This window comes from Rhinopithecus bieti, unplaced genomic scaffold (genome assembly GCF_001698545.2).
Source record: "Rhinopithecus bieti isolate Rb0 unplaced genomic scaffold, ASM169854v2 scaffold_40803, whole genome shotgun sequence".
NCBI classification, from domain to species: domain Eukaryota; kingdom Metazoa; phylum Chordata; class Mammalia; order Primates; family Cercopithecidae; genus Rhinopithecus; species Rhinopithecus bieti.
The window spans coordinates 457375-483592 of NW_016816762.1; the positions used below are offsets into that span (position 1 = coordinate 457375).

The window sequence follows — 26218 nt, forward strand, 5'->3', positions numbered from 1 at the left end:
TTATATATATATATAAAATATAAAAAATAATTTTGGAGCTTATTACATATACAAAAATAAAATGGCTGGTTTCAGGGCTCTGGCAGGGAAAGAGGGAGATGAGTCTGGAACATCTTGTTGTAGCAGCAATTAAGAAAAAAACTCAAGCTCTTTGAGCATTTTTCTTAGTTTGCCGAGAGGACGTGTCAAACTTTGCCAAGAGGACATGTCAAAGCTTGCAGCAGCCTGGTTTGAAATTCCTACTACTAAATTTAGGAAAATTTGAACATCAAAAAAAAAAATAAAAAAGGTGGGAACTGATTAGAAACCAATGAACAGAATAGGAATCTATGAATCCACAACACGTACACATGTAAATGAGTAAGTTAATGGGACTTACAGAATTTTTTTTTTCTTGCAGTAGAAAGCCCACAAATAAATGAAGAGGGAATGATGGTACGAGAAAACCTCCATTTGGCAACAACTGTAAAAATAAATTAATTCAGGCAAGGAACATCAAGAGATGCTAAATTTAGTGGGTAGAATTGAGATGAGGAGAACTTTACATAGTCTCAAAATATCTCCCCACGAAATACTTATTAACTACAAATGGGGGCAAACATAGTGAAGTTGACAGAAGTCAACCTTAGTCAAAGGATTAAAATGAATGCCATCAGCAACAGGGCATACAGGCATCAGATGCCATCCATAGGTTGAAATGAAGAGAATACAGATTCTGCATATTTTGACCGCAAAATGCATAGTGATGGTTCAGCCACGAGAAAGCATGGGACAAACTCCAAGTCTTCCAAATGATCAAGGCCATAGAAGCCAGAGAGAGAATAAGGAATATTCCAGACTGCAGGAGACTGGGATACCTGAGAATGGGGAATTGGAGTAAAAAGTTAAGAAAAACAAGTCTGTTAATGGTTTACAAATACCACCACACGCCTGTACGGTGCTTCACACACAATAAGCACTCTGAATTAGTTACTATTCCTTTTCTTAGGTTTACTGATGAGTTTATTAGGCAACTGTCCACACTCGGGTGTCGTAAGGGGGACCTTGGCAGTGCCAGTGATGCACATGGATTGTCACACATCCAAAACAATCATGGCAGCACAGAGCGCCTGGGATTCATAAAGTTCCAGAAACTTGTCAATCTAACACCAGCCATTCGAACATTTTCATTCTCCCTTGAGCATACTGAGAAGCATATGAAAATTAAAATACACTATGGGTCTCTTACTGTGTAGGTGAATCAAACTCTGGAGACTATTTGCAGAGATCTTCACTAACTTTCCCATATCAGCTAAAAACAAATTGGTTGACTGTTGCCTTGGACAAAATTTCTTTGCTGTATTTGTTTCTCAAATACTTAATAGGCACCTTCCCTTTGCCAGGTCCTGGAAACGCAAGGAATAGCCCCTATCCTTGGGTACCTCCTAGTCTAGCAGGATAAACCACACGCGGATGAAATAGAAAGTAGCAAGTCGAATGACAGGCCGATATCAGGGTGTTATGGGCAACACTTAGGAGGGGCAACTGCTGTGGGCTGGGGTGAAGAGCACCTGGAAAGGGGCCAGGAAGTATTTTCTGGAGGAAATGATGCCAACCACAAGGGGGATTTAAGGCACTGCACAAAAGGCAGACTTGCATTATCATGAGGTGGATGAACTGACCAAGGACTCTCCTGTGGAGGACAGGGGCTGATGGTCAATAGCATGATACCCAAATTAATGCTGCAGCAGGGTTTCCCCGTGCTGCATTTGTAAAGTGCCTCTATGACAATATGGCAAATCTTCACACATACACCTGCACTCAACTTTCCAAGTTCATAGAGCTCACGTTTGTAAGAACTGAGCCAAGATCTTGCCTCTGGCTGGGGAAAATATTAAACACTGGGGACATGATTTTGCTACCACACTTTGCTGTCTTGAGTATGTGCCAAAGATTGAGAGGATGCAAAGGAGTGCAGCAATCCCAAACCTCATAAAGCCTGTTATTGCTAAAAAAAACAAAAAAAACAAAAAAGGTTAAAGCAGAAGATTAAAATATATGTGTGTGTATATATGTGTGTGTGTGTGTGTGTGTGTGTGTGTGTGTGTGTGTGTATAATTTGTTCCTGGTACAGTGTGTTCAAGACACTTTGGGCAGAGGCTCCCGAGAAAGGCTAGTTTAGGATATCAGCAAAGGAAAACAGAACTGTCAGAAGCCAAGAAGTGCGAGTCCAAGCAGGTGAGAATCAGCACTGATCAACTCACTGCGGGTCTCTGTACCTTCTCTCTAATTCCTTATTTTCCAGTCAGCTTGGTGGCATTAATGTGACTATCTACAGTTCAGCTGTTCATGTTACAGGGAGAGCTAATAAAATTTAAAAAATGATATACCCCAGTTTTACAGAAAAGCCTCATTAGAATGGAAAAAAGCTATGACATTAAATTCTTTAGATTATCAAATAAAACTGGTTTATCAATTGCTATGCAGAAATATTAATGCAGGGTACTTAAAAATGTTCTTTTTTTGCATTTATCCCCCTGCCCCATCACCTTAAAAACTACTCGTGTGAATAGTAAAGGAAATGGCAGATGAGCAAATATGGTTGCCTATCTGGTTTTAATCATCATATATTTGTGGTGCCCAAATAACTAAAGTTTTAATACAACCTTAATTCGATAAGCAACCTGGAATGGGAGAAAATTAAATCTCTCACAACTCATAAGTGGCTATTCACATTACCCAAATAAGATTTTAACTTTACTTTCATAAATGTAAATGCTACACATGGTTACTATCAAAGTACAGAGCATACCATTGAGACTGACTCAAAGCAAAATACAGTACAAATTTATTGACTCCAATCATTCTCAACATTTAAGCAAAGTAAACAGACAAAATAATTGAATACAAATAAGCAATGGATTAACATTAGATAGAAATCCTATTTTACCATGAATTTTCAGTTCGAAAAAGCTTATTCCTAAGTAAAACTGAAAAATGACTTACTCTGCTAAGGCATATGACAAAATATACAGAATTATAAAACCATTCATGTGTTTTTCTTTTAACCATAAGCATATATTCAACGGAAAACTTGAAATAGCCTTGGACTAATGTTCTGAAAATTAGTATTAACTGAGTATAACTGTGTGAAAAATCTGGACAGCACTAACAAATGACGAAAGAGCACTGAATTCTGTTATTTTAAAGATTTACAGTAAAATGCTTTGGTTCCCAAAAGACTGTCTCTAAAAGGAATTTTTAAAAACACCTGACACTGTAACTCATTTTTTCTCCTCCAGAATCTAAACACCGACTTTGTCTTCCCCCGAGTCACATGGGAATGCCATAAGCTGGAGTACCTGCTGAGATGCACTGAAAGAGCATATTAAAATTACAAAATTAAATTTTAAAGTGCTAAAACCACAAAAAGCCATAAGTGAAAACCTATTTTTTAAAACTTAAAGTTTAGTAGTCAGTGTTAAAGAACACTTTCAAAGAGTATGTGTTAGCATTATTTAAATCAATAATGCATTTCACAATTATTGCAGAAACATCACTGAGACATTGTAAGTTGACAAACTGACTTGTAATCCAGTTAGATAAAATTTATACAGAAATCTATTTGGAATTATACCTAATTACTTTTTACTAAGAAATTTCAAATAATTTTACTTCTTAAAGTTCCAGATTACAGTTGTATACACGCACGCATGCACGTGTGTACAAACCCAATTTGAGGCAACAAAGGCCAACTTTAGATCTGTTAATTCTCATATCTCTCCCTCACCTTGATCAGACAGTTGGCTTTGTAGATGCAGCCACACTGCACCTCCGTGAACAGACACATTTTATTCCTGTTTCACAGCAGCTACTCTCATTAGCACCAATGGGACTACATATGGATTCAAACGGTCACTAATTAAGTGCTGGGGCATATTTTTACTGGCAAGGCTATAAACATTCCATTCCAAACCAGGATACCAAGAACATCACACATCTCCCCACAAATGTAAAGAACATCACTGTTGAATTGTTAGTTGTATATTCTGGTAAAATTATAAATGCATACTAACTAGTTTTAAAGGTGAATATTCTACAAATCTTCAAATATTACTGTTAAAATGCACAATATTTGTTACCTCCATTGCTTACTTTGAGTGATAAAAACACGTTTTATGTTACTCCCTCCTTCTCCCACATAAAGAAAATGATTCAATATGAAGTTCTCAGATTAACAAAGAATATATTAAAACATTTTACATTCTTTCCACAACTGCATAAAAAAGCAGGCATCCTGCATACTTACATGGAATAAAGAGCTTTCTACATTTTCAAAATTAATTACAATCCTAAAAGATATTTACATGAATATCTTCACTAGCTAATGAGTTGCAACAATTTAAGACCAACTTGTTTTACACCAAGTATTTGCCTACTGGCTGAGATAAACATTCTTAAAAAACTTTACTGAATAAAGTAATTAACATATCTTTCATTATTTTACTTCTTAACATTTAAAATAGTTACGAGTGGAAGCATTTTTTTTGACCACCAAAATAAACTCTTTCAGCCTAATGCTTTTAAGTACAGTATAAAAGTAATAGAAAACCAGAACGGCATTATAAATGTTTTGGTTCAAAATTTTATTTGAAATCTTATATTCCTTGCTTAGACAAAATGTGAAGACAAAACACCAGTCATTTTAAAATCTAACAGATATGCAGAACCTATGTTTAGATCAAAATATTTTTTTTTTTTTTTTTACTGATTAACAATATTATTCTTTAAAAATCTTCAAAAATGTAGCATAAAGGTTCAAGTCCTGGGATACTGAATTTATAATGCCAAGATACTCTGTTATCATGGAATTATCACCAATAGATACTCTAATGGCCATGTAGGTGATGATCACTCAGGGAAACTGTCTTCTTCTGAAGTGACAGCTACTAAGATGGTCAGAGTAAGAAATACCACATTATACGGGGAATGAATTCAATGTACAATAATCCATCCTGATGTTTCATGTAAAGCCATATGCTTTAGTTTTATCCTTAAAATGCATAGATTTCTTTAGGAAAATAAAGATGGCAAGAATCAATAACTGCAATTAATTTTCCCTTCTCCATCAAATTTAAGAAAGAATAGAAAGTAACTACTAAAATGTGGAATTTTGGAGTTTTTTCAAGTGAAAGAATACAAGGCAAAATTTCATATATAATATCTATAATGTACAAAGTCAATCAGTATTTTATAAAAATGTCTGGTTCACTAAAAAAATGAGAATTCTCTTTCCTCCCAGTGGGATGGAATGTTGGCAATAAGACTGATGGGTACAGAGTTATTTTCTGCTAGAGCACACATTTAAAGTTATTTCTTAATGACAGTAGTTGACTTTTTAAAAAATTTTGAAAGAATACCTTGTAACACAAACTAGAGTCTAAATTGGTATTACTTTCTTAAAAGGATTTTGTAGTTTCATTTTTTTAAGTACATCTAATTCCCACCCCTACAAGTAAAAATTTTCCCTTTTGAAACACCACATTGAACTTTGGATATCCTATTGAAAGGCTTGCAATTACAAATTATACATAGTATTCTCTGAAAAGCCCAAAACCCACGGACCAAAATAAGTAGCGAAAACTAATTTTGGACCACTGATAGTGCTTTAATACCTATTTCTGAAATATTAAGCAATGATGTAGAGAATGGCCTTGCTGATTTTAACCACCAGACCACCAAAAAATTCTAACAGAAACTGTCACAAAAGAGAGGCAGGAAAATGTGTATGTTGTATATATTGTTCTTGAGAAGCATGTTGAAACTGCAGGGAGATGTTTCTCCTCTGCTCTGAATTATCTGGAAGTAAATGGTAATTTAGAATTTTAGATCAGCTGTGCTAACTCTTGAGTATCTGGGATCTATTTAAATATATGTCCCGACCTTATTTTTTATACTAATGTTAAAATCAAAATTAGTGCCATATGGTTAGCTTTGTTTTTGGTCCTAACTACACTCAGATTTTCAATTTGTGACAGCATAAATCAGAGGAAATGAAACATCTGCAGTCCTTCAAATGCTGGTCTGAATTTAGACTGTGGTGCAGTGTACATGTAACATGGTACAAGTTTTTATCACAATGTCTATCACTACTGAAACCTTTATAAACTGACTGTAGGGGACTTCCATAAATTGCATTCATTTCCCAGGTCTTCCTTAGAGTTTATCGTTTATTATATTGACTGAGAACAAGTTTTTGTTAGTTTATAAAGATCTAAGTGTTACTATTGCTGATTTAAATTTCTCACAATTGTCATACAAAAAGAAGCTCTACATGACCACAAAATACCAAATATTTATTTTTATCAAGTGTCAGGATAACTTATCAAAGTTGAGATTTATCTTTTATTGCTAAAGTAGTCTAAGATACAAATCAATACAGAAAACTGCTCCACTTCTTCCTGATATATTTTGGATTTAAGAACATGGTTAAGATTTAACTAGAACTCAAGTGTGTAAAATAATCAAAAGAAGGAATACTTCGATAGTATTCCACTAATTACAAATCAGTAAAAAACCAAAAACCTCAATTAAATGATTATACCGACACCATGGAATGAGGAACCATGCACACAATCAAGACTAATCCAATTTCAACATTAACGAAATCAAACCATCTTGTTCTTGTAAGGTCCAGAATCACAATCTTTTAAAAGGTGTATTTCTAAAGTTGATTAAGGACTTTACTAAGTAATTATCAATTTGTCTCAAACTTAATTTCAAGCCTAACAATCTCCAACCTTTATTATTCTTGTTTAAAAAATATTTTGTTTCTTATGACACATTTCACAATTCCGGTTGAAATCTGGGGACTGCCTCCCATAGGTAAAAAGTGTTGGTCTTTCAATTGTGTGTTTGTTCGTGACTCCAAAGACTAAATGCAGTCTTGAATGTCCTGTGGCAAAGTTTACACATAAACTGTCTTTTAAATGTGATTGCTGAAAGGGGTGGGGCATGGTAAAAAAGGGTGTCTGATTCTTGGGGCACAAACAGTTTTTCTGTGGCTGGAGTTGGGTTTTCGGACAGGCCTGTGGGGCTGTCAGGCTCCAGAGGCTGGATCTTGGGCAGTGGCGGTGGCGGTGGCAGAGGTGGTGGAGAGGGAGAGTTTGTGGGAACAGGGCACACCTCAGATTCCTTATGTGCCGATTCCTCTGAAGCCTGAGACATGTGCGACTGGAAGTGACTCCAGAGTCGAAAATTAGTGCGAAAAGCTTTGTTGCACACGTGACAAATAAATGGTTTCACAGAGCACAGAAGCTCCTGGTGACGCTCCAGCTGCTTGTGCACTGTGAACATCTTCCCACACTTCTCGCAGGGCCACAGGCTGGCTTCTTTGCTAGGACCCGCTTCTTTGGGGGCTGTGCTGGCCTCGGGTGCCTCTTCCTCAGCCTCCTCCACAGGCTCCTCTTTGACTTGGATTTTCAGTTGCTTGGAAAGACTAAGATCTTCAGGGAGACAAGACGAATCTTCCGAGTCGAAGTTAACTTGTTCTGAAGAATCACTGAACACGTTATCATCTTTTGTGGTGACGATGTGGTTTACTTTATTGGGCTCAGGGTGGGACTGGGGCCTTGAAGAACCAGTTACATCACCATTGTGGTCCAAAACGGGCAAAGAAAAGTTTTCGGTGGGTGCCATGTTGTTCTGATTATGGACTTCAACCTGGTGCCGCCAGATGCTGAAAGAGGACTTGAAGGTGCGCATGCACTCGAGGCAGGTCAGCTTCTTATACTCACACTTGCTCTCGTGTTCTTGCTTCAGCTCGGGCGAGAAAAACCTGAGGCTGCAGTAAGGGCAGACGGCCGCGTTCCGGCACAGCCGCTCGTGGCTTCCTTGCTCTAGGAGAGAAGAGAGCTTAGCATTACAGAGACGGCACTGGTAAACCTCCTTGTTTTCTACTGGACTTGCAAGAGGAGCATGCTCTTTTGGTTTAGCAACTTTATTTACTCCAAGGGGTTTTTCTCCTGGATGCATTTTTATGTGCTGCTTAAATTGAGAGAGAAAGCGGTACGCTTTTCCGCAGTAAGTACAAATGTAAGCTCCTTTGGCTCGAGATCTCAAGTTCCTCTTGATGACTTGCTGCGCTTGGGAGCTACTCTGTCCCTGAAAACCAGGCTTGCCGCGCCTTAACTTAATGATCAGGGCCTTCTTAATTTCTCTCTCTCTCACTATGTCAATCAGCTTTCTTTGGAATTTTTCATCCAAAACAGCATGTGAACTAGAGGCTGGTGATGGGTTCTTCACTATGCCGTGTTGGGTCTGACAGTGTGTCCACACTTTGAAGTTGGTGTGAAACCTCTTGTGACAGATGTCACAAGCGTAGGGCTTTTCTGGGTTATGGTACATGTTAACATGACGGTGAAGACCTGCTGTTGATCTAAAAATCTTAAGGCAATGTTTGCATTTAAATTTTTTGTTTGGTCTCGTCCCCTCCAACTCACCAAATTCGTCTTTATTCAAATCAGAATCTGGAAAATCTGCATCAAGGATAGTAGGGCTTGAGCCTTCCTCAAAATTATCTTCTGACACAGGAGACCCATGCTCATTCACCTTTAACTTCTTAAACGGCAATCTTCGGTCCGCTTGGAACCTCCTTTTTGCTGGGAGTCTGCTCATGTCTTTTTGGTCATCTTCTGTTTTCAGAGACAGGTCTCTCGTGACCGACGACGACGAGGCAGCTGCTGTTGCTGCCGCATCTCCCACAGTGACGCGGATGATGTCCGAGGGGTCCGACAGCGGGCTGCTGGGCTCGGTCTTTATGCGCACCTCAGTCACAGGGGAGGCTCCCTCCCTGTCTGTTGACTGAGAAGCACTAAAGGACCTGAGGCGATGCGGTTGTAGCACTTGAGGCCTGTCATCTAGGGCTGTTTTGTCACTACAATCTTTTAAAGATGACTTTTGAGATAAAGCACACAACACATTCCCTGGTGCATCACTGGACAGCGAAGATGATCCCTGGGAAGATTTCAAATCTATGGAAGGTGAATAGACAGGAACCTGGCTATCCATCGACAAAGACCGTCTCAGGAGACTCTTAACAAGTGGGCCACTCCTGTCAATGCTTTGGTTTCCAGAACCAGACCCACTGGATGGGATCACTAAGCCTAACTTTGAATAATACAACAAGTTTCTATCTTCACCTTGACCATTTCCTTTGTTAGTTTCTTTGAATACATAGGGAGTCTCTGATGAGCTACAGAGAGACAAAACAGGTGGCCGTGGTCTCTTCAAAGCCAGCTCTAGAGCTTTTCCTTTTGGAAGCTGACCACTCACACCTGGTTTATCATCCATAGCTTCTCTGTCTTGCAGAGGCTTTGAAGGCAATACTGCATTTCTTTTCACCAAACTGATTCTATTAGGATCATCCAAAGATCCAGAATGCTCAAGAGACTTTGCATATCCCACAGAACTATCTTTCGGCCAACTCTTTTCAGTTAATGACAAACTATGAAGTGGTTCAATTGGTTTTGGGACATGTGGCTTATTGGCATTAGCCTTGACTGCAATGCTAGGAGAGGGCCGGGAAGTATGGCTTACATCAGGTTGATTTTGACTAACAGTTTTTCCTTGTGCTTCGTTTCTACTTTGACAAACAATGACACTTCTCTTTTGAGAACTGTTTTCATCATCTTCTACAAACACTTTTTTTCTATTAGGACACGTTGGAAAGGGGGCTTGAGGTGTTTTAGAAACGATGTTTGTCAGAAAGGAAATCCCAAGACTATAGCCAAGTTCTTGCACAGCAGCAAGGCTGCTCTTCTCAACAAATAGAGAGGAAGAATAAATGTAGTTTAAAACATTATCAAAAGCATCTGGCTCACAGAAGTCAAGCTGAAATACAGCTTGTGACTCATTTTCCTTATTTGTGAATAAACTCTGAAAGTATTCGCTGCTGGCAGCCAAGACGTTTTTATGAGCTCGGAACTTTTGGTCTCCAACAATCAGCAGCACATCGCACAGCTGTCCTTTGAGACGCTCCTCATTCAGGGCACTTAGGAGAGAAATGGCGTGTGCGGGGTTGATGTAATGCAGTAATCCCTCCATGGCTTGAGTTTATCTAAAAGACAAAATGTAAAATTACTATAGATATTGCAGTGAAAAGTTCCCTTGGAATGAAGGGCTCCTCAAGAGCAGGGAACATCAACTGTCTTTGCAAAGGTACCAATATTTAGCAGATCGTAGGCTGACAGAAGCTTTATGAATGAACAATCTTATTTAAATAATGGTGAAAATGTAAAATAAGTCTCGTGGTTTAAGTAGGTCCTCATTAAAACAGAAGAACTGCAGAAACTATAACATAGGCATTTGCATACCATCAAAAAGGCTGCCAGAACTTGGCAGGTGGATATGGAAGCAATATTTGAAAATAAAGGTTTATTATTTAGGGTCCTTATCCATCTGATGCTTGGCACTATTCCTTATCAATTCAGAAAACAAGTATGAATTATCAAAACCCCTGAAGTCTATAATTCTGAAAGAAAATCAGCTTTATTACTACATATATTTAAACATAATGTGAACTGTTAACAACTGGTTGCAAAGCAGGTCTTTTGAGACCCTTATTTTTTATTTTGAGACAGGGTATCTCTATGTCACCCAGGCTGGAGTGCAGTGGCACCATGATGGCTCACTGCAGCCTCAACCTCCTGGGCTCAAGCGATCCTCCCACTCAGCCTCCTGAGTAGCTGGGACCACAAGCATATGCCACCTTGCCAGGTGATACGGTTTGGTGGTGTCCCCACCCAAATCTCCTTTTGAATTGTAACTCCCACAATTCCCACAAGTCGTGGGAGGGACCCAGTGGGAGGTAACTGAATCATGGGGGAGGGTCTTTCTCATGCTCTTCTCATGATAGCACAAGTTCTCTCTTCCCTGCTGCCATGTGAGATGTGACTTGCTCCTCCTTGCCTTCCACCATGATTATAAGGCCTCCCCAACCATGTGGAACTGAGTCCACTGAACCTCTTTTTCGTGTAAGTTACCCAGTCTTGGGTATGTCTTTATTAGGAGTGTGAAAATGGACTAATACAGTAAATTGATACCAATAGACTGGGGCACTGCTGAAAAGATACCCAAAAATGTGGAAGCAACTTTGGAACCGGGTAACAGGCAGAGGCTGGAGCAGTTTAGAGGACTCAGAAGAAGACAGGAAAATGAGGGAAAGTCTGGAACTCCCTAGAGACTTGCTGAATGGCTTTGACCATAATGCTGATAATGATATGGACAATGAAATTCAGGCTGAGGTGGTCTCAGATGGAGATGAGGAATTTGTTGGGAACTGAAGCAAAGGTGACTCTTGTTATGTTTCAGCAAAGAGACTGGTGGCATTTTGCCCCTGCCCTAAAGATCTATGGAATTTTTAACTTGAGAGAGATTATTCAGTGTATCTGGCAGAAGGAATTTCTAAGCAGCAAAGCATTCAAGAGGTGACTCAGGTGCTGTTAGAGGCATTCAGTTTTATAAGGGAAACAGAGAATAAAAGTTTGGAGAAGTTGCCGCCTAACAGTAAAAAGAAAAGAAAATCCCATTTTCTGAGGAGAAATTCAAACTGGCTGCAGGAATTTGCCTAAGTAACGAGGAACCGAACGTTAATCACCAAGACGATGGGGAAAATGTCTCCAGGACATGCCAGAGACCTCTGCAGCAGCCCCTCCCATCACAGGCCCAGAGGTCTAGGAGGAAAAACTGGTTTTGTGGGCTAGGCCCAGGGACCCCTTTCTGTGTGCAGCCTAGGAACTTGGTGCCCTGTGTCCCAGGTGCTCTAGCCGTGGCTGAAAGGGGCCAAGGTACAGCTTGGGCCATGGTTTCAGATGGTGCAAGCTCCAAGCATTGACAGTTTCCATGTGGACACCTGTATGTCCAGGAAGAAGTTTGCTACAGGGCTGTGTCCCTTCCATGAGGGACAGGGCCCTCATGGAGAAACTTCTGCTAGGGCAATGCAGAAGGGAAATGTGGGGTTGAAGCCCCCATATAGAGTCCCCACTGGGGCACTGCCTAGTGGAGCTGTGAGAAGAGGGCCACCATCCTCCAGAACCCAGAAGGGTAGATACACCGACAGCTGGCACTGTGTGCCTGCAAAACCCACAGACACTCAATGCCAGCCCATAAAAGCAGCCAGGAGCGGGGGCTATACCCTGCAAAGTCACAGGGGCGGAGCTGCCCAAGACCATGGGAGCTCACCTCTTACATCAGCTTGACCTGGATGTGAGACACAGAGTCCAAGATCATTTTGGGGCTTTGAAATTTGACTGCCCTGCTGGATTTTGGCCTTGCATGGGGCCTGTAAACCTCTTTGTTTTGGCCAATTTCTCCCATTTGGAACGGCTGTAGTTACCCAATGCCTGTACCCCTACTGTATCTGGGAAGTAACTAACTTGTTTCTGACTTTGCAGGCTCATAGGTGGAAAGGACTTGCTTTGTCTCAGATGAGACTTTGGTCTGTGGACTTTTGAGTTAATGCTGAAATTAGTTAAGACTTTGGGGGACTGTTGGGAATGCATGATTGGTTTTGAAATGTGAAGACATGAGATTCGGGAGGGGTTGGGATGGAATGATATATTTTGGCTGTGTCCCCAGCAAAATCTCATTTTGAATTGTAGCTCCCACAATTCCTCACATCTGGGAGGGACCCAGTGGGAAGCAACTGAATCATGGGGGCTGGTCTTTCTTATGCTGTTCTTGAGATAATGAATAAATCTCAGGAGAGCTGATGGTTTTATAAAGAAGAGTTCCCCTGCACAAGTTCTCTCTTCCCTGCCACCATGTGAGATGTGCCCGGCACTCGCCTTCTGCCATGATTACACGGCCTCCCCAGTCACATGGAACTGTGAGTTCACTGAACCTCTTTTTGTTAGTTACCCAGCCTAGGTATGTCTTTATTAGCATTATGAAAACGGACTAATTACACCTGGGTAATTTTTTTTAAATTTTATTTAGAAATGGGGCCTCACTATGTTGCTCAGGCTGGTCTCCAACTTGTGGGCTCAAGAGATCCTCCTGCTTCAGCCTCCCCAAGTGTTGGGATTATAGGCATGAGCCACTGAGCTTGGCCAAGAGACCTTTAAAAATAGATAAGAATTTGGAGAGAGAAAAATTATTTGCTAATTATTAACAAAAGTGTTTATGCCAGGCACGGTGGCTCACACTTGTAATCCCAGCACTTTGGGAGGCCAAAGCGGGCAGGTCACTTGAGGTCAGGAGTTCGAAACAAGCCTGGCCAACATGGTGAAACCCCATCTCTACTAAAAATACAAAAATTAGCCAGGGATGGAGGCATGCGCCTGTAATCCCAGCTACTCAGGAGACTGAAGCATGAGAATCACTTAAGCCTGGGAGGTGGAGGTTGTAGTGAGCCAAAATTCCCCCCCTGCCCCCCAGCCTGGGGAAAAGCGGGACCCTTTTCAAAAAAAAAAAAAAAAAAAAAAAGATTATAAGTGTTAAAGAATAAACGAAGTTTGTTTTCTTTCTTATGCTATTTGCCTTGCAATCTCATGAATACTATTTTCTTACCAAATCACATTTTCAACAATAGCACAAAGGAAATTTTAGCCCAGTTCTAAATTTAATTAAAGAGTTTAAACTGAGATTTCACTGAAATGCTCTTCAAATCTAAACATGAAAAGAGGAGGCCAAGTGGTAGAGTGCAAGCTCTGGTGCCAGACACTCAGGCTGAGATGCCAGCTCCTTGCAGGCTGGCTGATAGTCCTTGGGTGTTTCTGTTAGCCTCTTGGTGTGGCAGGTCCCTCACGTGAGATGGGAATGACAACTGTGCCTTCCTCTTGCAGGGTTGTTGCAAAGAGTTCATCTAAAGAAAACTCAACAAATGTGCACTTAATTTTCAGAAACTGCAGGATTAATAGGCATCTAATATGGTATCAAAGAAACAGGGCAGATTAATCCCATCATATTCTCGATGCAGACAAAGCCATTTCACGCAGAGACAATGCCTGACTCTGTGTATCTGACCCTTTATTTAGGCTTCTGTTCCTCTAACACCTCATCCTTTTCATTTTTTCTTTTAGATGGGGTATCGCTCTGTTGCCCAGGCTGGAGTGCAATGGCTCAAACTTGGCTCACTGTAACCTCTGCCTCCTGGGTTCAAGTGATTCTCCTGCCTCAGCCGCCTGAGTAGCTGGGATTACAGGCGTGCACCACCACGCCCAGCTAATTTTTGTATTTTTAGTATAGATGGGGTTTCACCATATTGGGTAGACTGGTCCCGAACTCCTGACCTCAGGTGATTTGCCTGCCTCAGCCTTCCAAAGTGCTAGGATTACAGGCGTGAGCCAAGGCACCTGGCTCATCCCTTTCATTTTATAATGCCATATTTTCTTTCAAATATTGTGAAGACATTTATTTTTAAGATTAAATGTATCCCAAGTAACTAAAAATATTTGTGACGGTTTTATCTTTCTCTAGAGGGCAAATTGTAGATGAACCAAACTTGACCCCAGCACATTTGTACGTTCTCTTCTGGCCTTTGCTGGTTACTCCAGCCACCAGGCTCTTCAGAAGAGCCCAGAGTCTCCTAGGCTGTCAACCTGGGAGTGGCCACATGCAGTATGCGATTCCTTCTGACTCCCTGATAAGATGCGACTCAATTGAACCGACTGAGACACAGGACTTTGCTTCTACAGATGATGCCTTTAGCCTGTCCACAAACAACTGCTTTGGTCAGACTGTACCAAGTTTCTGTCCATTCCCGCCTACCATCCTTTCAAAGTAAATGGTAAATTTTAATTCCTCTATTTTTTTAAAATTATTCTATTTGTGACTACTTGATAGAGATAATTTCCCTTCCTTTTTCTTCTGTTAGTCATTCAAATTTTCTTTATTCCTACCAGACGTTCTTTACATCTATCTATATAAAGAAACCCTTATCATCTTTTACAGAGGTCAGCAGAAAAAGACATAAGCTTATAATGCTACATGTATTACTCAGCTGGGTACTGAGGAGTTTTTAGCACTAATAATTTTTGACAAAGCTAGTTCAGATGTTGCCACAGGGAAAAGCTGTAACACAGAATTAACGATACAGAATTAAAGGCTTGGATAGTCTCTGTCAAAAGGGGTTCTTAAACTCAATTTGGTGGTTTAAAATTAGCAATTAAAAAATAAATGACTAGGACAGAGCAGAAAATATCAGAATGCATCAAATGTCATAAGGTTAATTACGAGCTTGAGAAACTTTTGTTTCTATTATATATATGTACATATTCACATAAGCAAGCATGGACTGGATGGAGATATAAAATGTATTCCTTCCTGTGGGTCAGTCAAAATATTTTGAGAGCCAGTGTTCTAGGCTAACCAACCTCTTTGAGCCTCAGTTTACCTTGCTACAAAATAAGGATAATGCAGCTACTACATAATGCTATTGTGGGAATTAAATAAGATAATAGTCACTACCATTTACATGGCACCTAACTATACAGGAACCTACACTACAAAAATGTACCAGGAACTTCTCATGTTATTCACTCAAAAAAATGGGATCAGAGAAAGTATGAAGGAGGCGAGGGATGAGCCATGGAGATAAATGAGGAAGAACACCACAACAAAAGGAGAAGCTAAGGCAACAGAAGGGCTGGAGCAGTGTGTGCTGGGAACCATGCAAGATGACATCTGAGAGGCAAGAAGAAGAAAGACTGTCAAGGGCTGGGAGACCTCCAGAAGAACTTTATTTTTTACTATGGATGAAATGGACAGCCACTGAAGATTCTGAGCAGAGGAATGACAAAGATCTGAATTACGCTTCCAAAGGATTGCTCTGGCTCTGTTGTTGAGAGTAGACAACAGAGGGTAGGTTAGGATGGAAGCTGCGGGCCGGCTTGCAGTCCACTGTAATGACCCAGATGAGACAGGATGGTGGCTGGGACTAGGGTGGTAGCAATGGAGGTAAAGGCAGAGTCATTAGGATTTCTAGTGGACAGACTGCAGGAGAAAACAGAAGGTGTGGAGTTAAGCATTCTGCAAAAATAACTGGAAGGGCATCCTTAGGAGAGATGAGGTTTGACAGAAAAAATAGGAGTTCTGATTTTTTTAAGAATTCAGTTTTGATATCCTACATGTGAGCAGCAACCTGTTCATCAGTGTACCCTTTATGAGCCTCTATCTCTGCCTTACTGTCCCTACTTCCTTTCTTGTGCTTCCTGGGATCACTTCCCAAATAAACATCTACATCTGAATCTTTATCTTAGGGTCTACTTTTGGGGGAATCCAAACTAAGACACAAACAGAACTTGAAGCACAGGTAAAGGCTAACCACTTCAAACCTCCCTTCCAAGGGCTTGTCCTGGCCCTTTAGTGTGAAGACTAAACCAAGGGGAGTTTTCTACATCCCTGGACCTGAAGCAAATGATATTCCACAGACCGTATGCATCCTGTTGCCAGAAAAGCAGTATTTGTGTCCCTGTTCTTTGTTTAGAAAGGTTTCCTTCTTTATGCATTATTCAAAGTATCATGATCCCTATTTCTGCTCTAAGTCACTGCTTCAAATTTCTTGGATCACAGACTTCTATCTTCTTTGAATGAAAACAGCTATGAACTAGGGGACAATAATAAAGTCACTCAGAGTTAAGTTGTAAGAGAAATACTCACTGTCCCTGAAAATTATTGGGGACTTAAAACCTAACTTCCCTATAACCTCCATTTAGAGCCATCACACCAGCCTGAAAAGTGCCTTGGGATGTCCAAATTCCTGATACACAAGTGCAGGACAACTTTACAGAGTATTTACTTTCCATTCCATTCAGTAGAACAGTAACTAGGTACTTAGCAACAGCTAAAATTTGGTGTTTATTCTGTCACATACACAAAAGTAAACACTTTTTATGCACTAACTCCATATTTACATCAACCACAGGATGTAGGTACTATTATCCCCATTTTACAATGAGAAAACTAAGGCACAGAAGGTCAAGTAACATGCTCAACGTCATAGAGATAGTAAGTAGCAGAGCAGGATTCGCATCAGCTGGCTTGGCTCCAGAGGCTAAGCTCTTAACCCCTACATGACACTGCCTCTAGTTTCCTCTTCCAATTCTCGTATCATCTTCTGAACTACACAGTGTCATCAATCCTTTTCACAAATGAGAAAACTGAGGCATTGAGAGGTCAAGTCATTTGCCTAAGGTCATCCAGACAGTTATAGACTTAGGGCTAGCATCTGTCTAGTGTGTGCTAGAACACTTCTAGACATGGAAGATACCAATTTAACAAGTACGGCCCTGCCTTATGGAGCTTAAGGTCTTGCGCAGGAAGAGGACAGGTCAATTCATCAGCCTAGTCCAACATGCTAAGCAGCAGATAGGATGTTTGTAGAGGCAGAGACACAGTATGGATGACAGGCATTAGAGCCAGGTGAGATGGAGACCAGGAAGGGCGTTCTACAAAGAAAGTTTTATAGGGAATGCCGGGAAGAGAAAGGCAGGAAGGATGAAGGGCATTTCAAGGGATAAGTATTTATTTTTCATTCCCTTCAGAAGAACAGCAACTAAGTACTTAATAACAGCTATAATTTGGGTGCTTATTCTGCCACATACACAAAAGTAAACACTATTTACGTATCAACTCAATATTGACATCAACCCTAGGAATTAGGTACTATTATTATCTCCATTCTACAGATGAGAAAACTGAGGCACAGAAGGTTAAGTAACATGCTCAATGTCAGACAGATAATAAGTAGCAGGGCAGGATTCATATCAGCTGGCTGGGCTGCAGTACATGCAACACCACAGAGACAAGACAGAGCAGGAGGCTTTGTCTGGTGAAAGGTAAAGGTACATATGGGGGAGGAAACGCCCATGAGGCTGGAGGAAGATGGAGGCATTAGTGCCTTGGGGGCTAAAGTATGTTATCTGAGGATCTTGCACAGGAAAGCAACATTGTTCATTCTCCCCAGTACCCCAGGATCTAGAGACTCTAGATGTCTAGATAGGAGAGAGGGGTAGCCAGGAGATGCAGATCCTTCACCCTTATATTAAGGCCCTTGCTTTTTTTACATTTTAATTCAATTAAGCTTTGAAAACAATGTACCCTTTCCTACTCTAACTGCAAACAGACAACATACGGAATTTTTGTGTTTTAATGACAATATATTTGAGTTTAACAATTACCTAAAAATATAAAATGCTCCATCAAGAATGTAAGTAAAAGGGGGAAAATCACAACTGCTGAGGATCACGAGATAATCCAGCAAGCCTGTTTGTGGCTGGTGGCTGTGTAGACCGAATCCTCAAAAACTTTTGATTTCTCTGCTCTTCTGCTGTCAGATAAGGCAAACTTTGTTGCTGGGTGTACTTTCTCCTCTGTATTTTTCAGATCTAGACCGGTAAGTTTGCTGGCACATCACTCCAAATTTCCATGCAGGTTTTCATTATGAGTAATCAGGGCCTCTGACTTACAGAAGCAGTGCATCTTACATATAAACATGCACTGCTGCCACCACCATCTACGCCCCTCCTTTCCACGGCTCATCTCCACCTGACTCATCACGGCAGAAGTTCTGCCACTTCAGTCATGGCGGAAAAACCTTGGAGCTCTTAAAAGACAAGTGGGTGAAATTTGGAAGAAAAGGTCTATTTATGAGCAACAGAAAAAGCTAAAAGGAAAACCCCCCAGGAAAACCAGTTTCTGAAATAGGGCTGGCTTGCTTACCACTTTGATCCTCGCACACAAATAGGTTCCCAAAGCCTGCCTGGATTGTTTCTACTTCATGTCTTCTGAAATTTCAAAATGAGAGAATCTTTATGGTTAACAATTCACGGAGTACCTTACAGTTCCACGGAAAAGCCTTTCCAATCAGTCTATTTGTCTCAAATCCCGGCTCTGCCACCTAGTAGGCATGTAACCTTCTAAAGATGACTCAACCTTTCTGACTAGTTTCCTTACCTGTTAAACATGGCTAACACTACCCACTACATAGGATTTTTATGAAAGACAGAAGAGGCAACATGTTCAAAAGCCCCAGTACGTTCAGCACTTCCCATGTGGCACATGCACATCTTCCTTCCTTCTCCCCTTCCCCTCGCAGATGCTTGTGTGGGCCTGCTACCCACCATGTATCACAACAGGTGCTGGTGATGGGGAGATGAGTAACTGGCCTGCTTCTTGTTCTCCTGTAGTTCACATTTCCATGGTAGGACAGACAACAATTAATGAAGAATGTGAAGAATGCTATGGGGATACCGATTCCAGGAAGCAATTAATTTGGCCAGGGGGTAGGATGGTGGATGAGTGAATAGTGGGAACTACTCACTATTAACTATGAGTGAATAGTCCTAAGGAAGGCTTGGGACTCATCACTCCTTTGACAATTATAATACAAGCTGAATATCTCTAGTCCAAAAACCCAAAACTACTTTCTGAGCAATGACATGATGCACAAAGGAAAGGCTCATTAGAGCATTTTGGGTTTTTGGATTAGGGATGCTCAATCACCGGGTATAATGCGAATACTTCAAAATCCCAAACAATCTGAAATCTGAAACACCTCTGGTCCCAAGCATTTCAGATAAGGAATAGTCAACCTGTAATACTAAAGGTTCCATTCTTTACATTTCTACCATAGACAATTTTCAGAAATGCTCATCGGGCCTTGCTGGGGCTTAAAAGCTTGCAAGGGCTTGCCCTGGCCTCAACTTCCAATTCCCTGGAATGGCTACAAAACCCTTCAGAACTGGATTCCAGAAGATTATTTCATACCATCACTTCAAATTCCTCAGGTAATAAATGCTAAGGAGGTGGGGGACTCATGTCCCACTTTTTTTTTTTTTTTTTTTTGAGATGGAGTCTCACTCTGTCACCCAGGCTGGAGTGCAGTGGCACGATCTTGGCTCACTGCAACCTCTGCCTCCTGGGTTCAAGTAATTCTCCTGTCTCAGCCTCCTGAGTAGCTGGGACCCCAGCCACCAGGCCTGGCTAATTTTTGTATTTTTAGTAGAGACGGGGTTTCACTATATTGGTCAGGCTGGTCTCGAACTCCTGACCTCAGGTGATCCGCCCATCTTGGTCTCCCACAGTGCTGGGATTACAGGTGTGAGCCACTGCGCCCAGCCTCATATCTTAACATAAATTAATTCAATGCAAATACTTTCCTTTATAGAGTGTTAAATCAGTTGTATGCAAAAGATTTTTGAGGGAGAGGGAAGGTAGGCAATTTTGAATATAGAGCATTCTAGTGATAGAAGCAGAAGAAAGCAAAGCATGAGCTGGCACTCAGAAGGGTACCAGGGGGTGAGTGAGGGGTTGAGAAAGAGAGATGGAAAGGGATCAAAATAGTCTCACCTACTTGGACTAGTGTCATAGCTAAAGGTACATTATAAATTAAGTTGGCTCCCAGACTAGCCACAAAACTGCTACTACCAGTTCTACAGGAAAATGTCTCTTTACATCCAGCATCAACCTAGAATTCAACTCTGGGAACATGGGTCCTTTGGAATATTGGGGATTGCTTCTATAGTCCTAACCATGATACTAGAAAAGAAGGAATGCATGCAACACAAGGCAAACACCTAGTTAAAAAACAAAGCATCTACATTTGACTCTGGAATATAAACACACACACACAGACTGCTTATCCCCAAACCCTAATCTCAGGATTTAGCCATAACACCTACCAATGGATTTTACTATTCGATGGTGATAGGAAGCTGCCTCTGAGTTTCGGTCTTATCATCACTCACTTGGTGACAGTGCAAATGTCCTCAGATTTCAAACCTAGACTAGCTTATCCAATCCTTCAAGAGAAGTTATGTTACTATCTTGTATTCCATTTCACCACACTTTCAGTCTCTACCAAGGGGGTTTGATTTTGGTTTGATGGTTTGTTCTCTGCCACATTCAGCAGAATGATCCTACTCTAACATAGTTCAAGCTCCTCTGCACCTTAACAGACTCTGGTCACAGCCTTGGCTGTTTTCTTCCCGCCACTACACAGCCATTCCACCCCCTGTTAACAGCCCCACGATTTTGCTATAGAAGAACTGCTCTTGTCCCACTGTGTGCTACAGCCTGATGTGCTACACAGCCTGATGTCCTCCTCTCCCCTAGCTCTGGGCTAACCATACAACCAAAGCCAAACCAATCAGAAACTTTGTCCTTGGAATATGAATCCTGAGAAGAAGGACAAAGGCAATAAATAAATGAAGCTGATTTATCTCAGTGGAGGCCTGAAAAATGCAACCTTGCTAGTGCCTGCTACATAGATTCCTGGAGTTAGCTTGGTTTTTGTCCTTCTTCCTGGCCCAGTTTTTTAGCTCTTAAGTCCTGTATCTTTACAATAAACTACTTTTTCCATTCAAGCCAGCCATTTTCTGTTCTTGTTACTAAAGAACCCTAATATATTTCCACATGGTATTCACTGCTCCTGTCATGCCTTCCAAACCCATCCTAATACAGCTGCTAGCCTGAGCTTCTTAGAACAAAGCTTTGATCATTCACCCAACATACACATTAAATATTCCTATTATTAATTCAACTTATTTACTGAATTCCAATTCTGTACAAGGCATGGTTAGATTTATCTGAAATATAGGGGTGCAATAAACAGACAAGACCCCCACTTTCTAGTGAGATAAATCAGATGCTAAATAAGGAAACAAATAAAAAGATAACCTCAGATTCTGCTAAGCGTTATGGTGGAAATAAATAAGGTGCTATCGCTGGATGCAGTGCCTAGAGAAGATGGTCAGAAAATACCTTGATGGAACATTTCAGCTGAGATCTAAGATCTGAATGAAGAGAACCAGCTTTGATCCTGTTTAAAAATAAAAAAATAAAAACAATTGTTCTTCATTAGGCTAAAATATTTTAAAAAATGACTACAGGGCTCTATAAAATCTGGTTTCAAATGACTTTTAAAATTTTCTTAGCCAGGTGCAGTGACTCATGCCTGTAATCCCAGCACTTTGGGAAGCCAAGGTGGGTGGATCACCTGAGATCAAGAGTTCGAGACCAGCCTGGCCAACATGGTAAAACCCGTCTCTACCAAAAACAGGAAAATTAGCTGGGTGTGGTGACGGGTGCCTGTAATCCCAGCTACTAGAGAAGCTGAGGCAGGAGAATTCGCTTGAACCTGGGAGGTGAAGGATGCAGTGAGCCAGGATCGTGCCACTGCACTCTAGTCACCACTGGGTGACGGCTGAGGCTGAGTGAAATTCCATCTAAAAAAAAAAAAAAAAAAAAAAAAAAAAAATTTTTTTTCCTTTCCCTTAGTTATTCCCTAGTGATACCTTCCTGCTCCAGATACTCTGTCTCTGAGACCTAACCTGCACATCTGACTTCTTCCATTCCCCAATCTGGAAAGTCCTAGAACTCACCTAAACCCCTCCTCAGCACACTACTCGGAACATGAATCACCTTTCAAAGCTCAGGTCAAGTCCCAGCTCCTCCATAAAATCCTCCATTATGGGTTGAATTGTGTCCCCACTCTTCCCCCCCAAATTTATATGATAAAGACTTACCCTCCAGCACCTGGAGAATGTAACTGTACTTGGAGACATGGTCTCTAAGAGGTAATTAAGTTAAAATGAGGGCTTTAGGGTGACCCCTAAACTGATGTAACTGGTGTTCTTACAGGAGAGGAAGATTAGCACAAAGACATGAACAGAGGAAGGACCAAGTAGGGACAAGAAGATGCAATCTATAAGCCAAAGAGAAGCCTCAGAAGCAGCCAACCCTGCTGACACCTTGATCTTGGACTTCTAGCTTCCAGAACTGTGAGAAAAGAAATCTGTTAAGTCATCCAGTCTGCAGTACTTTGTTATAGCAGCCCAGGCAAACTAATATACCTTTCTTGACTACTTCAGTTTATAACGGGCAAATACCTCCTTTCAACTTCAGCACCATTTACATGTTTATTCACTGCCTTTATTGTTAGTCATTTGTGTCTCCCCAAGAGGACTGAAAGCTATTTAAAGACTGATAATCTATTTAATATCTTTTGGCATTCTTATCAATGCTCAACATGTTATCTTCCACAACAATAAAGATTTGATTTTTCTGTATTCTTCACTCCAATTAAATGCAGGAGTGAAAATTATGGCTGTTAGTTGTTTCGCTGAAGTAAAGCACATTACATCACTGCCCTGCTTTGGAGTACTGTACTGATTTTTCTATTTCTACAGAAAATCCAAACTATAGAGTGGCATACAAGACTTTTCATACTTTGGTTACAATTCATCTCTCCACCCTTATTGGACACTCCTTACCATCTACTCTACAGATTTGCATATCCAGCTTCTGCCACCCAAGATCTCTCTTCCCTCTCCTTTACTTGGTTAACTTCTACCGAAAGATCCAGTTGAAATGTCACCGACTCTACAAAGCTTTTGTAGTTGCCCCTAGCCAGTAGTTCAGTCATCTAAACCACAATACTTCATCTCTCTGTAATACCACCACAACTTCTTCAATTGATCTGCTTTTACATGTCTCCCTCAAGGGACTCCCTAAAGAAAGAACCCTTGCTTGCATGCCTGTATCCCTGATGCCCAGCACAAGGCCTAGCAAGCTAGGTATTGGGCAAAGAGAGAAATCATCAAACTTGAGGCTCAAGACCTGGACTGGCTCACCTTTATTTCTCCAGCATCCGTTACTGAGCCCCAACACGGGGCAGTATTCTTTGCTTTTTCTATCAGACCTTGTGACTTTAATCGCTACTGGACGATGACTCCCAAGTCTGTATCTCTGCTTAGACTCTTGAGGCTCCAGCCTCTCAGGTACCTACTGAACAGTTTCATCACAGTATATCCTCAGGTCCAGCATGGTACTTAAACTCCACACCTCCCACCCCTGCTCCTGCATCTGCTTGTCCTCACATATTCCCGATTTACTTTGGTGTGTTGTCACCCCCTAAGTTTCCAAAACCAGAAATCTCTTCTCTTTCCCTTATAGCCTATCACTGCGACCTGGTCAAACTTAGCTCTTAAATAGCTTATGATCTGCTCTACTTCCATTGGCTTTGGGGACAACTAAAATTGTCCCTTCGGCTGGGTGCAGTGGCTCATGCCTGTAATCCCAGCACTTTGGGAGGCCAACGGGTGTGGATCACAAAGTCAGGAGATCTCAAGATCATCCTGGCCAACAGGGTGAAACCCAGTCTCTACTGGAAAAAAAAAAAAAAAAAATTAGCTGGGTGTGGTGGTGGGCGCCTGTAATCCCAGCTACTCGGGAGACTGAGGCAGGAGAATCGCTTGAACCCAGAAGGCGGAGGTTGCAGGGAGCCAAGATCATCCCATTGTACTCCAGCCTGGGGCAACAAGAGTGAAACTCCGTCAAAATTAAAAAAAAAAAAAGGAAAAGAAAAAATTGTCCCTTTAATTATCTCATTTCTATCGAGAGACCTTCTTAATAACCCCAATTTTGTTATTTACAATTTTTCCTTACCAGTGTACACATCTAATATTCCCTCCTAAATAGTGTAAGTTACTGGAGGGCAGGGGTTATATCTTCAATTTCTGTTTCAACAGAATGAAGCACATTATGCTTTCAATAGTGTTAAAAGGAAAATAAACAAAAGTTACTTTTAAGTAAACCAACACTTCAAATTTCGACTTTCTTTTCAACATCGATATTTAGGGGTGCTTAAATTTAAACTTAATGACTACCAGTCCTTAGAGATCATGATTTACTCCTTCAAGTACACGAGGAAAGCTTTAAATGATAATTTTCCATGAGAAATCTTTCTAAAATGGATTAACCCACTTTCTTGTCTTCTTAAACAAGGTATGAGGACCATAATGTAAGCTGCTTAATTGAGCGCTCAGGGTCATCATGTGAACAATCGCTGGACTATGCTGTAATACACGCGTGCCCTCGGAGGCTCGGTGCCAGGGCTGCGAGTGCTTGCAAGAAAGGAAAAACCCCAGGCCGTGTGAAGTCTAACTTTCCCCCTCCTCTCGCTCAGGCAATCCCACCGGGATACCTGTCTAAACACACCCCGCCTCCGAACGCGCGCTCTTGCGGAATTCTCCCGAACCGCAGAGCCCTAGTGGCTGGAAGCGCATAGCAACCGGGGGCAGAGTGCGCGCCCCCGGGGGTAGAGTGCGCGCCCCCAGGGGTGTGCTAGGATGGAAAGGCAGGAGCCTCTGAGGACGGACTACCGGGAGTGTTCCCGAAAAGCCGAGAAGACATGTGGCGGGGCTGCCGTGGGGTCTCTAAGGCCGGCACCGGCTGCGTTTTGACTCCCTGCCCCTACAGCCGCAGACCTCGGCCGGGGGAAGGGGCTCCTCCAGCGGGGAGACGGTCGCCGGCCGAGCAGCAGAGCTCCTGGCCAGCGGAGGGTGCTGTGCTCTGCGGGACCGTCGGGAAGTCCCACACAAGGTCTGCAGGGGGTCTGGACGGAAAGAAACGCGCTGCGAGGTCCAGGCGTCCGCGGGAGGGGCCGGGGGCGGGAAGGCGGGCCGGGGGCGGGGAGCGAGCGTCCGGCGGGCACCGAGCGGTCACGCTCCGGCCACTACGCCGAGGACGGGGCGGCGGGGCTGGGTCCCGGACCGTGAAGGGAGAGGCGGGTCGCGGCAGGTGCGGGGTCCCCAAGGCCACGTGCCAGCTTCCGCGTGCACCTCGCGGCCCGGACCGCCGGACCCCAACCCCTGCCCAGAACCGGAGAACGCGCCCTTCTCCACCAGGCATTTCAACCGCTCCGCGCGACGGGCGCGCGCCTGGGCCAGGCGAGTCCCCTAACCCGGGGCAGCTTGGCTAGGGTGACGAGTGAAGCCCGTGAGGGAATGGAGCATGCGCATTCGCGAGGGCGAGGCCAAGTGCGGGCAGGGAGTATGCGCAGTGTGAGGGTACAATCGGCTACGTGGGAACCCGGGGCATGCTCGGTGAGCGCCCAGGCCCCGCGCACGCGCAGAAGCGCTCGGAGCCCGCAACCCGCTGGTGGAGAAAAAAGAGGATAGAAATCACCTCAGAGTTACGTCAGGAAAGGCCGCGTTTTGCGGGGAGGCTGTAGCCTCCCAGGGGGCCCCGCAGTTCTCCTAGACCGAGGGGCGTGACAGTTACTCACCGGTCTTCAGCCCCGAGGCAGACGCCGGGCCCCTTTCCGCTCACACTCGGCTCGCGCGCGCCGCAGCCGCCGCTGCCGCTGTGATTCCATCCATCTTGAATTTGACGTCATCCCACACCAGGGATGAGGTCATCGCAGGCAGCGCTCGTCACGTGCGCGGCACTCTGATTG

General features: G+C 42.4%; 1 protein-coding gene across 2 annotated transcripts; it reads right to left on the reverse strand.

The window, feature by feature from the left end:
• Window positions 1-2804: 2804 nt before the first annotated feature.
• On the reverse strand, window positions 2805-26178 carry ZBTB21 (zinc finger and BTB domain containing 21). Of its 2 annotated transcripts, XM_017855218.1 has the most exons (3): window positions 26048-26178; window positions 8481-10096; window positions 2805-7877 (listed from the first exon to the last, which is right to left on the reverse strand). In XM_017855218.1, the coding sequence occupies exons 2-3, from the start codon at window positions 10081-10083 to the stop codon at window positions 6883-6885; spliced, it is 2598 nt and encodes an 865-aa protein (XP_017710707.1). In that variant the 5' UTR covers window positions 10084-10096; window positions 26048-26178; the 3' UTR covers window positions 2805-6882. The 2 variants fall into 2 exon arrangements, with proteins under 2 accessions (XP_017710707.1, XP_017710706.1); XM_017855217.1 differs by having other exon boundaries at window positions 2805-10096.
• Window positions 26179-26218: the final 40 nt, after the last annotated feature.

Coding starts and splice junctions, on each gene's coding strand:
- ZBTB21 (XM_017855217.1), bottom strand. CDS start 10,083: ATGGAGGGATTACTGCATTACATCAACCCCGCACACGCCATTTCTCTC.